Genomic DNA, 13,421 nt, shown 5'->3' on the forward strand with positions numbered 1-13,421 from the left:
GTTGGTGCGGAAAATCCTGATAGCAGCACTTCAACTGATCCTGACGTCAGCACAGAAAAATCACGAGCCACACAAAGTAAAAAGGCTTCAGATTCTACAAAGCAGCGTTTGGGTTCGAAAGACCGGACTGACTGCGCTGTCAAGACACGGACTCCAAATATGGCACAGATGAATTATAAAGCCATGCCAGTTCCAATGTACTATTCTCCAATGGCGTTTATGAATCCAATGATGGGAGGGATTCCACACAGAAATAGTTTCATGCCGAGAATGCCGTCAGCCTATTATCCTGATTCTCTAATGGGAATGCCATTCAACTATAATTATGATAATTTCAATGAAAAGCAACAGAAGGAGTTGTGCAAGAAATCTACGAAAAATCCGTTAGATGTGATTAAAAAATCACTTGACTTTCACAAAAAAGAAAAATCATCCATTAAAACTTAAGAACAATTTGTTTACCTTTATTTCAAATGTGAATTACTAGGAATACGATTTTTTACTCTTATGTAGCAGTTTTTTAAGCTTTTTTACACATTAAATAAATTTATACAAATAATCCTGGTTTTTTTATTTTATTTTTTTTCTTGTAACAACCATCAAATCTTTACTTCAAACTGTCTCTTCAAAAATTAATAAGTAAAAAAAAAAAAGTACTTGAAACTAATGTAACATTAAACTAATGAGTAGTGAAAGTAAGAAGAGATTTGCACTAGTTTATCTTGACATATATATTATGAATCACAGTATAAAAAACACTAGCTGCAATCATGGAAAATCCTTTCACTGAACAACTTTCTGTTCACTTTTGACAACATTATCTGCGCCCCTTGCCCTTTCCCTTTTTAGAGCCACTCGACGAGCTCTGTTGCTGCTGTTGCTGTTCTCCACCCGACTGCTTTCCCTGCCTAGTCTTGAGCTTCGGAATGCTAGTGCCTATGTACTCCAAAAGAGAATTTCTGGTCGGATAGTCCGGATTGAACGGAGTGCCATCTTCCATTTTCAGCTGTACGCGAATGCGTCCACGATAGAGGAGCTCCTTGCTGCGCTCCTTGGGATGCAATTTGTTCTCCACGCCGACGTTCATGCGAGCACTGACGAGAATGTCACGGATCTCCTGGTGAGTTGGATTCTCCACGCACTTGCTCAGTGGCATTTTGCGACCTTCCGCTAGGCTCCTTTTGCTGTTGATGTACACTGGATAGATGCAGATCCATCTGAACACGAAAGATTAAATTATAGCGAACTAAAGAGCTACACTCGTTTTTAAAGAAGCCTTACATTTTGTTACAATCAACGAAAAGAGACGAGACATCTGTTTACATTGCAACTGACTGTTGTCACTGTGCATTGAAGGTTAGGTCGCTGTCAAGCGAAAAACAACAGATTTATCGCATCGATTACACTCGAGCGTAAATTTTCAATTGTACGTAACAAAACGTTTATACTTGACGCAAATGTTGATAAGATGACACGAAAAAACTCTCACCTTTCCATTTCGTTGTGCTTTTTCGTCGGATCCCAAACCATGTTTACACTCCGCGATCGCTATCAAAAAGTCGACTGCTCTTTTGAACGGACGTGGCGCGCCAGGATAAAGCAGATCGCACAAATTTTCATTTATTTACGTTACACGATGAGTAGCTGTTCCTCCAAATTTTTTAACTATCAAATTTAATTATTTAAAAATTTAACAAAAAGTAATTCTATGGTTTTATTTTATTGACGGCATGTAAGTAGAGATATATTTCAATAAAAAAAAAATATATTACATTTTTATCTCAATTAAATGGTTGAATATATCCAGTGGCCTGTTTACCCAGGTGGCCACGATTACCCCGGTCTCCCTTATAGGTAAATGGGCTTCAACGTAATTTTTTTTTTTTTTTATCAATTTGTGGTATTTTCTCCAAAAAAATTCTGAACAAAAAAGGAGTCTGAGGTGAATGTGTGGTCCATCCCGTTTGTTTATAAAAATTGTGATTGACTTGTGAAATCGACTCAATAGTAGATAATAATATATATCATTTAAGTGATAATAATAATACATTAAGAAAACACGATAAGAACAGACAATGTCAAAATGTTGTGTTACCTCGGGGGATGAGGGTTAAAAAAAATGAGGGCTCGTCCGGGATTTGAACCCGGGACCTCTCGCACCCGAAGCGAGAATCATACCCCTAGACCAACGAGCCATGTGCTCCTTGTGTGCAAAATACGTCGATTGGAGTTGCGAACTCTTTGGCTCCTTACATCGGATGCAGTGGCATCGGCGTTTAAAAACCGCAGTACATTATTGTAGTGTAAAGATACATGTTTTTTCTATTCGGTAGACATGTTGAATGAGGGTAGGAAAATCCTGTATCGCTGTAAAATAGTTATGTTTGCAAAGGGTGAATTTTTCATTACGATTGGGAAAGTTGTTTAATTTTTTGCGATACGTCGAATGCAGTGTGATATAACTTGGGCACAATCGTTTTTTGGACTTTTAAAATAAAAAAAAAATTTTTTTCTTGATTTTTAAATACAGTGCGTTCTTTTTGGGTGACAAAATCTCCATATTCACAATAAAATATCAGGTTTATAGTTTGTTCTGAAGTATTTGAAATCAAATATTTAGATGCTTATTTCAAACATTAGCACTTATTAAATTTTGTTTGTTAATCTATTAAATTGTAATGTAAAAAATTTAAATAGTGTATTACACTTTAAATTATCATATGGAGGAAAAAAAAGTTTAAAAAAAATTTTAAAAGAATCTGTGTTCCTCGAGTCTAGATGTAAACAATTTAAATATCCTATATGAGCGTCAAAAACCTAAAATTGCAAAGAGGAAAAAAAGAAAAACAAATAACCCACACGAAGGGAGCAGGAAAGTTTCTTGTTTGGACAACGAATTCAGTGTGATACAGACAGACTTGTACATAATTATTGTACAGATTTATAAACGATTAAAAAAAAAAAAAGTTTTTTTCTTCATTCACAAATGAAATGCATATCTCTATTCATAATAAAACATGAGGAAAAATTTCTTATAATTATTTTTTTGCGAAGTACTTGAAATAAAATATTTAAATACTTTTCTCAACCGTTATTATTTAATTACGTTGTGATGCATTGCTTCTGCTGATGAAATTTTTTTTTTTTTTTTTTTTTTTTTAGCACTGCGTTGTAAGTGGTAATGGAAAAAAAATGCTTAGCACAAGTAGTGAATTACACTATCAGCAAAAAAAAAAAAAAAAAAAAAAAATTGTAAAATCACCCGTGCCCTAAGCCTGAATGTAAATAGTTTAAATTTCCTGCAAGATTTCGAAATGTAATAATTGCGAGGAGGAAAAAAAGACAAACAAACAACCCACACGAAAGTTTCGTGTTTGGGTACAAAAGAGCACATAAAAAATGCTGTTGTTGGCGCGAAAAAAAAAAAGAAAAAAAAAAATTGTACCACCGTAGACGAGAGAGAAAGATAAGAATTTCGACATTTCCGCAATTGGCGCGATTCGTACATCAGATTTTACATTGGCATGCGAAAAGTAGTATCTCGCGACTACAACAACTATTTTTTAAAATAAATACCAATAGTAAACGGTTACATCGTAATCATGACAAAAAAAAAACCTTGTATCGCAATATTGCCCAACACGCAAAAATCAATAGTTTTTCCGACTCGCCACCAGAGAAACAACGAAGAGGTGAATTACGTGACCGGACTAGAGCACAAGACAAAAGTTGTCACGTAAGTGATCAATACACAACAGCCCCCCCCCCCCAAAAAAAAAAAGTTTGTTGAAAAAGAAACAATCCACGAGAGTGAGTATAAAATAAAGAAAAGCTCAATAATCGCTCAATGGAACGCTTGTAACCGCACACAAGTGACTCGTTCACGGTCGCTGCAAGCGCAGAGCTTCGGAGGTCAGAGGCGCATGTGTGTATATAGCCCCCCCCCCATATGGCGCGTGTACCGCCGATACATATATACAGCCGCGTCGACCCAATCTCTGTAGGTGTACACGCGCGCACGCGAGAGCTGTAATGTAACGGAGCGACGTTTATTGCGCAATAATGATCATGATGATGTGACCCTGTCGGTGGACTTAGTTATGCTTGGGATCTATAACAAGTGCACCGGAATTTGTTTTGGAGAAATGCGAGGATTTAAAGAAAAAAAAGCTCTCGTCGTTCGATCGAGGGAACGAAGGAATGAAAAGCCGATATGGTTTAGAGAGCTTTTTAAAACAAGTGGAACGAAAATTCTTGCTTCGGGCGGCGGTTTTTTATCGCATCACGTACGATTCGTCGTGGAACTATTTGAATTCAAAGCGTTCCAACGTATTCTCACCGCTTTGTATCTCGTAACAATACCTAACAACTCCGGGGAGATCGAAATCTCTGCGTTTTAATCCGCACTTTTCAGAAGAGAGAACAAAACGACGGGTGCATCATCACCGGATACTTGGGTATTTTTCGCGCACTCGAGAAACATTCCTCAGTGTGTATAAACGACGAAAACGTTTATGTTTAAACAAAAAAATCGAGTGCATTTAAATAACAGAAAAAGAAAAAAAAAAAAAATCGATGGTAAATACAACAAGTGGAGGCTTCGTCCTTATGGGCTTTTTATGAACACCCCCCCCCCTACCTCCCGTCTTCGCATCGCCTGTACTTCCCCGCACCGCTGCGACGAGATACGTTCTGGCCCGCTCTTTTACAAACGTTACAAAAACGCGGACGAAGCGCCGAGGCGCGCGAAACATGCCATCGCCTACGCGTCGTTGCTTCTCGTGTCCCTGCAAGCTCGTCCTTTCCTCCGTTGTGCTGGTGCTATCTTCGTCGCTTTTACTTGCTGATGGTGAGTGCACGCTTTTCTTTATACTTCTTTTTTTTCTCAACTCCCAATCGAGGTGAGATAGTTTTTTTTTTTTTTTTTTTTTTCATAGAGGACGAAATATCGAGTGTTTCATTGCATCGGTTACATTTTACGTTGCTGATCCAAAAAGGTATGCTTGCTTTGGATCTCGACGCGCAGATTGTTTTTGTCAAAAACATAAACGCGAGCACATATTGTAAACAATGAACCAAACGAGCCGTTGTTGGCTTTGTTTTATTATTCTTTTTCAAAATGATTTCGTTAGGGGGGGGGATAAAAAAAAAAAAAAAAAAAACAAGATCCAATTTTTCTCAATTTCTAGATCGTCCAGTAATTTACTTCGGCATCGTTAAACGGCACCCATTTGGCGCGCTAAAACCCATCAGCTAATACGCCCAATTAACCTTGTCCACTATATTAAATATGTTGCATCGCGCCAATGGGTTTAATGAAAAGTAAAATATCGCGCAACCCAAAAACAAAAAGCGCTTGCCCTGCAGGCATCAAAGTCTCTTTTAATAAACGCATGCGAGTGTACGCGTCCAAAACGAGAACAAAGAGATGCGCATCGGAGGGTCGACTAAAATAGTTTTTGCACCGCGTGTATGATACACTTTTATGCAAATTTTCCATATGCCCACACACACACACGCTTGTATCATTTGCAGATCATATCGGGTTCGACTACAAGACCCCGGGGAAGTGGCCGAAGCATTTCCCGGCTTGCGGCGGAGCGCGCCAGTCGCCCATCAACATCGACCTCCAGCAAGTCCAGTCCCCGGCTGTAGGTCGGCCTCAGCTGCGGAGCTCGGGCCACGAGGCTCGTCCGCTCAAAATGACGATAGTCAATAACGGCCACTCTGGTAAACTCGGATACCTACTCTTTGGCGAAAATGATTGATCGCGTACACGCAGAGGGGGAGAAAGAGAGAGGGACGCTCTCATACATAATCGTGTAAATTACAGTGCAGTTGTCGGGCGAGTGGAAGCCCCAGGACGCGCCGGCTATATTTGGCGGGCCGCTCATTGGGGTCTACGAGTTTGCTCAGCTGCACTTCCACTGGGGCAAGGGGAACGACAACGGCAGCGAGCACACGGTCGCTAATCACAGGTGACGGCTCTCTCTCTCTCTCTCTCTCTCTCTCTATTTGACATTTTTCTTGATTCTCTTGGTGTGCGTTTCCATCGAGACCTCGTTCGTTCATTGAATCGACTGCATTCGGTTTTCACTGGTTTCCCTCTTGCTGATGCTGGCAGTAAATGGTGTCTTGAAAGAGAGAAAGAGATCAATGCCTTGAGCACGAATTTATATGTTTCTATGAGTGTTTTTTTAACTTACAGTTATCCGCTGGAGATGCACATGGTTTACTGGAAAAAAGCTTACAAGACCATAGTGGAAGCTTTGAAACACGACGATGGTGCAGCAGTTGTGGGCTACCTTTTGTCAGTAAGTGTATACATATGTACTTATGCCATTAGTTTACTTTGAAATAAAATTCTGTTCTCATGAGAGATACATTTTTCTTCTTCGCTAGCTCGACAAGAACGCGAATGTGGGGATTGAGAGGATACGCTCGAGTTTTCCAAATATCTTGTACCCGGGCCAAAAGACGGAGATTGATCCCTTTCCGTTGTCACTTTTCGACATTGATGTACTCAAAGAGGGATACGTCTCGTACTTGGGGTCTTTGACAACCCCGCCGTGCAGTGAATCGGTCACGTGGTTGTTGTCGGTGAGGGTGAAAAAAGTAACCATAGACGAGGTAAGAATCCTCCTGTTGTGCTATACTTCTCAATATATTAGGCATTATACTATGAACTCGCAAAACTTTGCAGATGGAGTCATTCAGAAGGCTCAAGTTAAATAATGACGACGTACACAACTTTCGGCCAACGCAACCGTTAAATTCTAGGACCATCAACTATCACTTGGACAATCAGCCCTAGGTAGCATAATTATTATATACAACTTTGTGTTGATTCGAAACTAAATACTTGTTTTTATTGTTTAAATAAGATTATTCTTATAAATGTTGTTTGTTATTGGTAAAAAAATTTTTATTTAATTGTTGAAAGAGAGAGAGATATATTTTTGTATGGATTTTTTCGTATCATATTTATGTATGTTTTGGTTGTCTTCAGAAAAAATAAAACATGTGATTTTCCATACTATTTAGTTAATTAATATGGAGTACAACAAAATTGGAAGGTTTATCAGAAATCGATTGTGAGGATTGAACAAAAATCATGCTGTATCATTACAAACAAAAACGTAATTCAAAAAAAAGCAGATATATTGACTATTTGTGTGCAAATACTTTTATATACTTCCTACAATTTGTATGTATGAAAAAAAACTTTATACTTTTGCTCCATATACTTCTCCAAACAAATATATCATGTTTTATTTGTACACACTATTATATCTAGTTTCAATCATTAAATGTTAATTAACGCATACCTTAGAAATGTTTTGAACTAAAAACTTTTAAGTCAAGTCAATAATTACTGTGGAGACTGATAAGCTTGGGCTCTATACAGCTATACTGTGAATCCTCACCAAAGAATTAAAATTTTGTTGATACAGAAGAATATTTGTATCAATCTTAACAAGTACACTAATCTTAATCTACAGGTGCGTTAAAAAATTACTTTTGAGCTTGAGCGTATACATCATTTTGTACAATAATAACTTGAGATTTTTACAATTCAAATGGTGATACAAGAACTTGGTACTTACCAAATGACTAACTTTACTAAAGTCCGTGTACATGTTTGAAGCAAGAATTCAGCCTAACGTTCTGGACAAACCTGCTACCTGCACAACCTGCTCGGCAAAGACAGACTTTTTAACCTGTGGTTACAGTCATGAAGAAACGCTAATAGATTGCTGTAACATTAAGAGGAATAATAACGAAAAAAACGCAATCCAAGTAGATACTTACAATTCAAACGTGGACCTCACGAGACCTCGAGCTTGACGTACGATAAGTATATATTCTTAATTCGCGCCGCGCGTTAAAGTTAGGTATGTACTTAACGATATAAAAGAGTCAAGTATTTACTGTACAATTACTCGAAAGTTGGGTACTTATTGATCAAAGTAAAGTATATTGTTTATAAAATTACTAGTTAAACAATAAAACGTAAGTGTGTAACCGCTTCTTTGACTTAACGACAATTTGATTATTTTGGTAAAGATAGGTTACACTTCTCAGCTTAAAGTGCTTCAGATTTTTGCCACTGTGTAGAGAGCGTACGGTTGGCGCTAACATGCAGTCAACGAACTTCTCGCCGCGGTCACCTCGGAACGTCTCGTTCTTTGATTGTTTTCGAAATTCATTCCATTTTAACTCTCGTGATCAATTCGAACAAAACAAATGCAAACAATTGAAACACGTCAAAATTTACAATTGTAAATCCACAACTTGTGGATTCATATTCCAGAAAAACTCATAGGGGGTTTCATTTGTCTACAACTACAAGTGAAAGTTGGTCGCGAACGCGAAAAAGTGAGATTGGTCAAAGGAAGCTGTGGGCAAAAGCGCGCGGCTCTGGCCGGCTCGGCTCTCTTTTGCGTGCCGGTGCGTGCATGTTTTCTAGATTGATAATACATGTGTATACTATGGACAAGAGAATATATCGCCCTTGTGCATATTATTTGATGAAAGAATAACACGTACACACATCAGCACTTGAGAGTTTAGAGCGAATATCGGGGAAGTAAATGACCAGTACAACCTTGAAGTTCAGGTTTAGTAAATAACTTTTCGAACAATACGCAAGTTGATCGATGTAAAAGAAGAGCAGCCGAGAGTTGCCTTTATGAGAGCATCAGCTTATCGTCGCCGTCGAGCACCATTACAGAGGCTAAACACGTAAGTCACTTTTCTTCATACAATTCCAGCGTGTGTAGGTGTACATACTTACTTACCTGTTTGATTGCACAATACCTACATGATTTGAGAGAGACAAACGGATCGAATGTTGAAAGAATGCCAACGATAAGTAATTGCTTTGTATCGTAGAATCGTTCATTGTCTTGTTTATTGTTGTACTTAACTTACCTGTTAATGCGGTTAACGAGTTTTGTCTTTGCGCCCTTTTTCCACACACACACGCAGGTACTTCCCGCTCAAGTACTTGCTCTCAAAAATCATGGTGCATACGTGTTTGTTTTTATGTTTTTTAATTAGTTGCATCATAATCTTCTATCACCGCGTCGATCCCAATTTTAGTTGTATTCTATTTTTTTTGTTTTATTTTTTTTTCCTAAATAGATACAAAATGGATCAAAACACCTTGCAGGATGGTGCAGTCGGTGTAGAACAAAGCCCTGAGCCAAGCATGGCTAAAAGTCAGCAAACAAGTGGTACAGTCAATCTGCAGGACGAATTGACGTGTCCAAGTGCCAGTAGCAATGCTGGCTCTCGCCAAAATTCTAACGACGCTGTCGACAATTCACATCGATTGGTTGTCATAGATGAAGCTGGCTTGATAACTGATAAGGCTGATGGTGTTCCTACGGAGGTTCTCTGCAATCAAACAGAGTTGTTGAGCATCGATGATGTGCTCAGTGATTTCAAAAACTCCTCGCCCATCAACAAAAATGCTTACATAGATGATGGTAATCTTATCTCATTTGATAATAAAAGTAGAAACGCGTTGTTATCCGATGATGTGAAGGACTCTGGTGGTCCACCCAAAAATGAAACACAGTCGACCCTATTGGATGATCTTATGGATAAACAAGTTTTGCTGAGCATACAAAAAAGTCTTCAAGACAGAGATAATAATATTTTTGAGAAAACTTTCATTTGTGATAATTCTGAGGATCCTTCTGTAGTTTTGACAAAGTATGCAGACAATGATGAAGTTAACACACAAAATGAAACAATTGATATAAAGCTACAGGAGACCGACATCAAAATGAACGAACCAAGTTCAGAAGTGTCAGTGACCAAAACTGTCTCTGATAAATTAGATGATCCAATTGATAATACAGTTGATAATAAAATCGCAGAACCTAAAGTTAAGCCTGTGGATGTATTACGTAAAATTAACCCGTCAAATGTGTGTTTGGACAAAGAAAAGTCTGAGAAAAATAAAAAAGTTGCAGCTAATGCTGACTATGCTAAAGATTCATATGTTGAAAAGATTCGCAAGCCTGATGGCGAAATTGCTTCTAATTCCGTGACCGAACAGCGAGGAGATGTGATAGACAAAATCCAGGCAATGCCGTGGCTCAAAAATTCACCTTCCACGTATGTAGACAATTTAATAAATTTCTGTGGTACTCATATGGTTGATGAAATGTTTTACATGATAAATTTTTATAGTGACGTGCCAGTTAACCAACATTCTCGACTTTCATTGAGAGGTCTTCCGAAAAAAGAAGATTGTAACGAAAGTTACTATGAAGGCACTAAAAAAAACCCTAATAAAAGAAGACAATGCAGAAGACAATCAACTGCAAATTTGGGAGATCAGCCTCTGGTTGAAAATGAACCGTCAGAGAATGTGCAAATTATTGAGTCTCCTCAACACTTGATTGATAATAGCCAAGTGAAAGAAACAAAACAGGCAATACCAACATTAGTCGACAGTAATAGTGCAGTGCAGCAAGATAAAAAGGGTACAACGTTGCAGCAAGAAAAAACGAAACTGAGCGACAATGATAAAGACTGGTAATGATTATTCTACAATATTAAAAGTAAATTCAAACATCGTATATAATCCCACATCTCTTTTTTTCAGGGACAAAAATAATTGTAATCTACCAGAGAATTTAAAAAACGTTTGTGACGGTAATGATGCAAATTCAGACACGGGACCTTTCGACAAATTTGGTAGATTAGATGGTCACACAGAAAGACACATGTTTATGGGGAAAGGAGGTCGAAAGAGAGAACAGGAGGCTTTTAAAAGTTTTTCTGAAAATGATCCTGGAGCTCTGAGACCTCTGCCTAGCGACGAAATACCAGCAAAGAAAGATGTACAGTTCAATAATAATCGTGAAAGGCCGATACATGGAAGATCTGGTACTGACATGGATTTCGATTCTCAAAAAAATAAAAATCAAAAAACTGCACCAAAACCAGAAGTTCCAAGAAGCCAACAGAATCAGATTCCCTCGAACAGAAGACAAGATAATCAAAGGACACCTCAGAGCTTACTTTATCAAAATCAGAATTCTCACAGGAATGTCGACGGCTTTGACAGGTATCAAGATCGCTCCTTTGCAAGATTCAGGCAGCCAGCTCGTGACAAATCTCAAGGTATTTCAAATAAAAGTCAGATGCTTGACAACACAGCTCAGGGCAGTCGTACTGTAGCTCAGAATAGTGCTCAGAAAGATCAGGGTAATAATAATAATAAAACTCAAGATAATCATCATGAAGTTCAAAGAAATCATTATGGACAAGATGATAAGAATAGAAATTCTAATAGAAATCAAAATTATCCAGATAGATGTAAAGATGTATCCTTAAGAAATCGTGATCAACAAAGAAATCGGAATCCCTTTAAAAATAATCAAGATGCTGATATGAAACAAGACACTCAGTGCAAAAATATGCAACAGCAGCAGCAACGCGAAGAAACAGTAAAAAATAGAGAAAAGGCTGAAGAGTATTGGAACCCACCGCTTGAAAATATTTCCAACAAAAATGAACCGAAAAATTCAAAATTACCGGAAAAACAGAAAATTAGCGTTGATCACGCTAAGCAGGCACTTGTCAAGACTCAAGAAAATTCCAAGTTGATAAGTAATACTGTCGTTGAACAAGAATCAGAAAACAAAGTAAATATTTTGCAAAATCAAAGACGCGGGTCCAACAGTTCGTTGAATAAAGTAGTTGTAGCTCCAGTTGCAGCTAAAGAACCTAAACCAGAAATCGTTAAGTCCAAAGACACTGTTAATCAGAGCTTAAACTCGGGATTGAAGCCTAATTTAGTAATGGCGTTTGAAGGAAATCAAAATGTTCAGTGTGCTCTAGGTTCGTATATTTTTTTACTTTTTTTAAATCCGTTCGTGCGGTTGATATTTTTTGTAAATTGAATTTTTGTATTTGTTTGTGCTTAGGTATAGACCCAAGTAAATATACACCCGTTAGCACCACCATTCAGGCCAATGTCAGTGTTACTACCCCAGCATACACATCTGTTGATACATCTTCAACTAACGACTGCTATCAATCCTATTTGGGCACTAACAAGGGCTCTTCAAGAGCGTTTGGAAGTTTTTCAAATGCTAAAACTTTTCAAAATCAAGATCCATCTACTCAGTATTCAGTTGGAGTAGAAACGCAAGCTGCGTCGACCAAATCTTCTGCTTACTACAACTATGGTAGTAGCCTTTCAAATCACCAAATATCGGAGCTAGAGATGTACCTGATTGAAAAGATATTAAAAGAAGGGGAAATCGTTGCTACTGCCAAAAGATACTTGGCTACGTCAGAAGCCAATTTATTTGCTACTCAGGTAAGCTTTTGTTCAGTCATATTTTTTTTTTTTTACTCTGCAAATATTTCATGGATAAATTTTTTTTAGTCAAAACTCGAAGAATTGAGGTCGCACTTTATGGAAAATCAATCGCCAGATTATATACTTGACAGTAATAATCACCTCATAAGAAGTGATTCGGAGTGTTCTTCCCTGGGGATACCGTTCCAGTATTCACCACAGCTACTTCTTTCACCTTCTCTGCCTAGCAATAACACACCTTTGCCTAACCAGGATCACCCAGGTGACGCTTTTTTACTATCATATGGACAGGCACACCCAAGGATGAATTTACGTCAACCTTTTCAACAACCTACTACTGTATATAATGCTCCACCCGGCTTTTCTTTCCATCACTACAACCCGAGCAATAACAACGCGCCATTAAGTTTTCCATTACTCGTTCCATTGAATAATCGAAACAGGGAATCAAAGGGCCCTGACAACAAATTTTTCCAACAATAATTGGTTTTTCACCTTTTTTTGGTTTTTTCATAGATTAATAGCATGTTTATAAAGCACATTGTTATTCAGTTATTGTACTATTTTGAATTCTAGAAGTTTCTTTTAATAATTTACAATTGTGCGCAAAGTCCACGTTGTAAATTTATTCTTTTTTTTTTTTTTTTCCTTCTAAACTTATATGTTTATACAATACAACTTGAGTTCGTAGTTATAAGTTTTCTAAACGACGTTGTTTTTTTTTATTATTATTATTTTTTTTTTTGTTAACTGTGACCAAACAGTTTGAACGAAAGTCAAAGTTGATACAAAGGTATCGGTAAATGTTTAATTTTGAGTTTTTGTACGGTAAAAATCATAAGGTTAACAATGATCTGCGATTGTTAAGAGAAAAAAAGAAATTTAAAGATGTTTATCTTTTCTAAGTCATTTACGTAATAAATAAGTTGAAATACAACAGTTATGGAACATTAATTTCACGTCCCCCAAAAAATACATCTCAGGACGAGCGAGTGGTGGAAAAAGATACAATTTTCTGGCATTCCGAAGTAAAAGTAAACCTAAATCCACTAAATGTCGTTCTACACTT

At 37.5% G+C, this 13,421-nt stretch overlaps 3 protein-coding genes and 1 non-coding gene across 6 annotated transcripts; 2 read left to right on the forward strand and 2 right to left on the reverse strand.

Annotated features, from left to right (window-relative positions):
• Window positions 1-505: 505 nt before the first annotated feature.
• Srp19 (signal recognition particle 19) lies at window positions 506-1,574 on the reverse strand. Its single transcript, XM_014359117.2, has 2 exons — window positions 1,490-1,574; window positions 506-1,217 (listed from the first exon to the last, which is right to left on the reverse strand). The coding sequence occupies exons 1-2, from the start codon at window positions 1,528-1,530 to the stop codon at window positions 818-820; spliced, it is 441 nt and encodes a 146-aa protein (XP_014214603.1). The 5' UTR covers window positions 1,531-1,574; the 3' UTR covers window positions 506-817.
• Window positions 1,575-2,123: 549 nt separating this feature from the next.
• On the reverse strand, window positions 2,124-2,195 carry TRNAP-CGG (transfer RNA proline (anticodon CGG)). Its single transcript has one exon. It is a non-coding gene; the product is annotated as a tRNA-Pro (tRNA).
• A 2,311-nt stretch (window positions 2,196-4,506) lies between these two features.
• LOC106643839 (carbonic anhydrase 1-like) lies at window positions 4,507-7,034 on the forward strand. The gene is made up of 6 exons (XM_014359118.2): window positions 4,507-4,849; window positions 5,536-5,730; window positions 5,834-5,978; window positions 6,209-6,314; window positions 6,403-6,630; window positions 6,704-7,034. The coding sequence occupies exons 1-6, from the start codon at window positions 4,753-4,755 to the stop codon at window positions 6,812-6,814; spliced, it is 882 nt and encodes a 293-aa protein (XP_014214604.2). The 5' UTR covers window positions 4,507-4,752; the 3' UTR covers window positions 6,815-7,034.
• A 1,123-nt stretch (window positions 7,035-8,157) lies between these two features.
• LOC106643833 (uncharacterized) lies at window positions 8,158-13,289 on the forward strand. Of its 3 annotated transcripts, none has more exons than XM_014359110.2 (6): window positions 8,158-8,745; window positions 9,148-10,131; window positions 10,207-10,554; window positions 10,625-11,865; window positions 11,952-12,349; window positions 12,419-13,289. In XM_014359110.2, exons 1-6 carry the CDS (start codon window positions 8,693-8,695, stop codon window positions 12,833-12,835), a joined length of 3,441 nt encoding a protein of 1,146 aa, XP_014214596.2. In that variant the 5' UTR covers window positions 8,158-8,692; the 3' UTR covers window positions 12,836-13,289. The 3 variants fall into 3 exon arrangements, with proteins under 3 accessions (XP_014214596.2, XP_014214598.2, XP_089451481.1); XM_014359112.2 differs by lacking the exon at window positions 8,158-8,745 and adding an exon at window positions 8,793-8,875; XM_089595355.1 differs by lacking the exon at window positions 8,158-8,745 and adding an exon at window positions 8,947-9,028.
• Window positions 13,290-13,421: the final 132 nt, after the last annotated feature.

This window comes from Copidosoma floridanum, unplaced genomic scaffold, assembly GCF_036245765.1.
Source record: "Copidosoma floridanum isolate Cflo_tuat_1 unplaced genomic scaffold, Cflo_Japanese_pri ptg000025l, whole genome shotgun sequence".
Lineage (NCBI taxonomy): Eukaryota > Metazoa > Arthropoda > Insecta > Hymenoptera > Encyrtidae > Copidosoma > Copidosoma floridanum.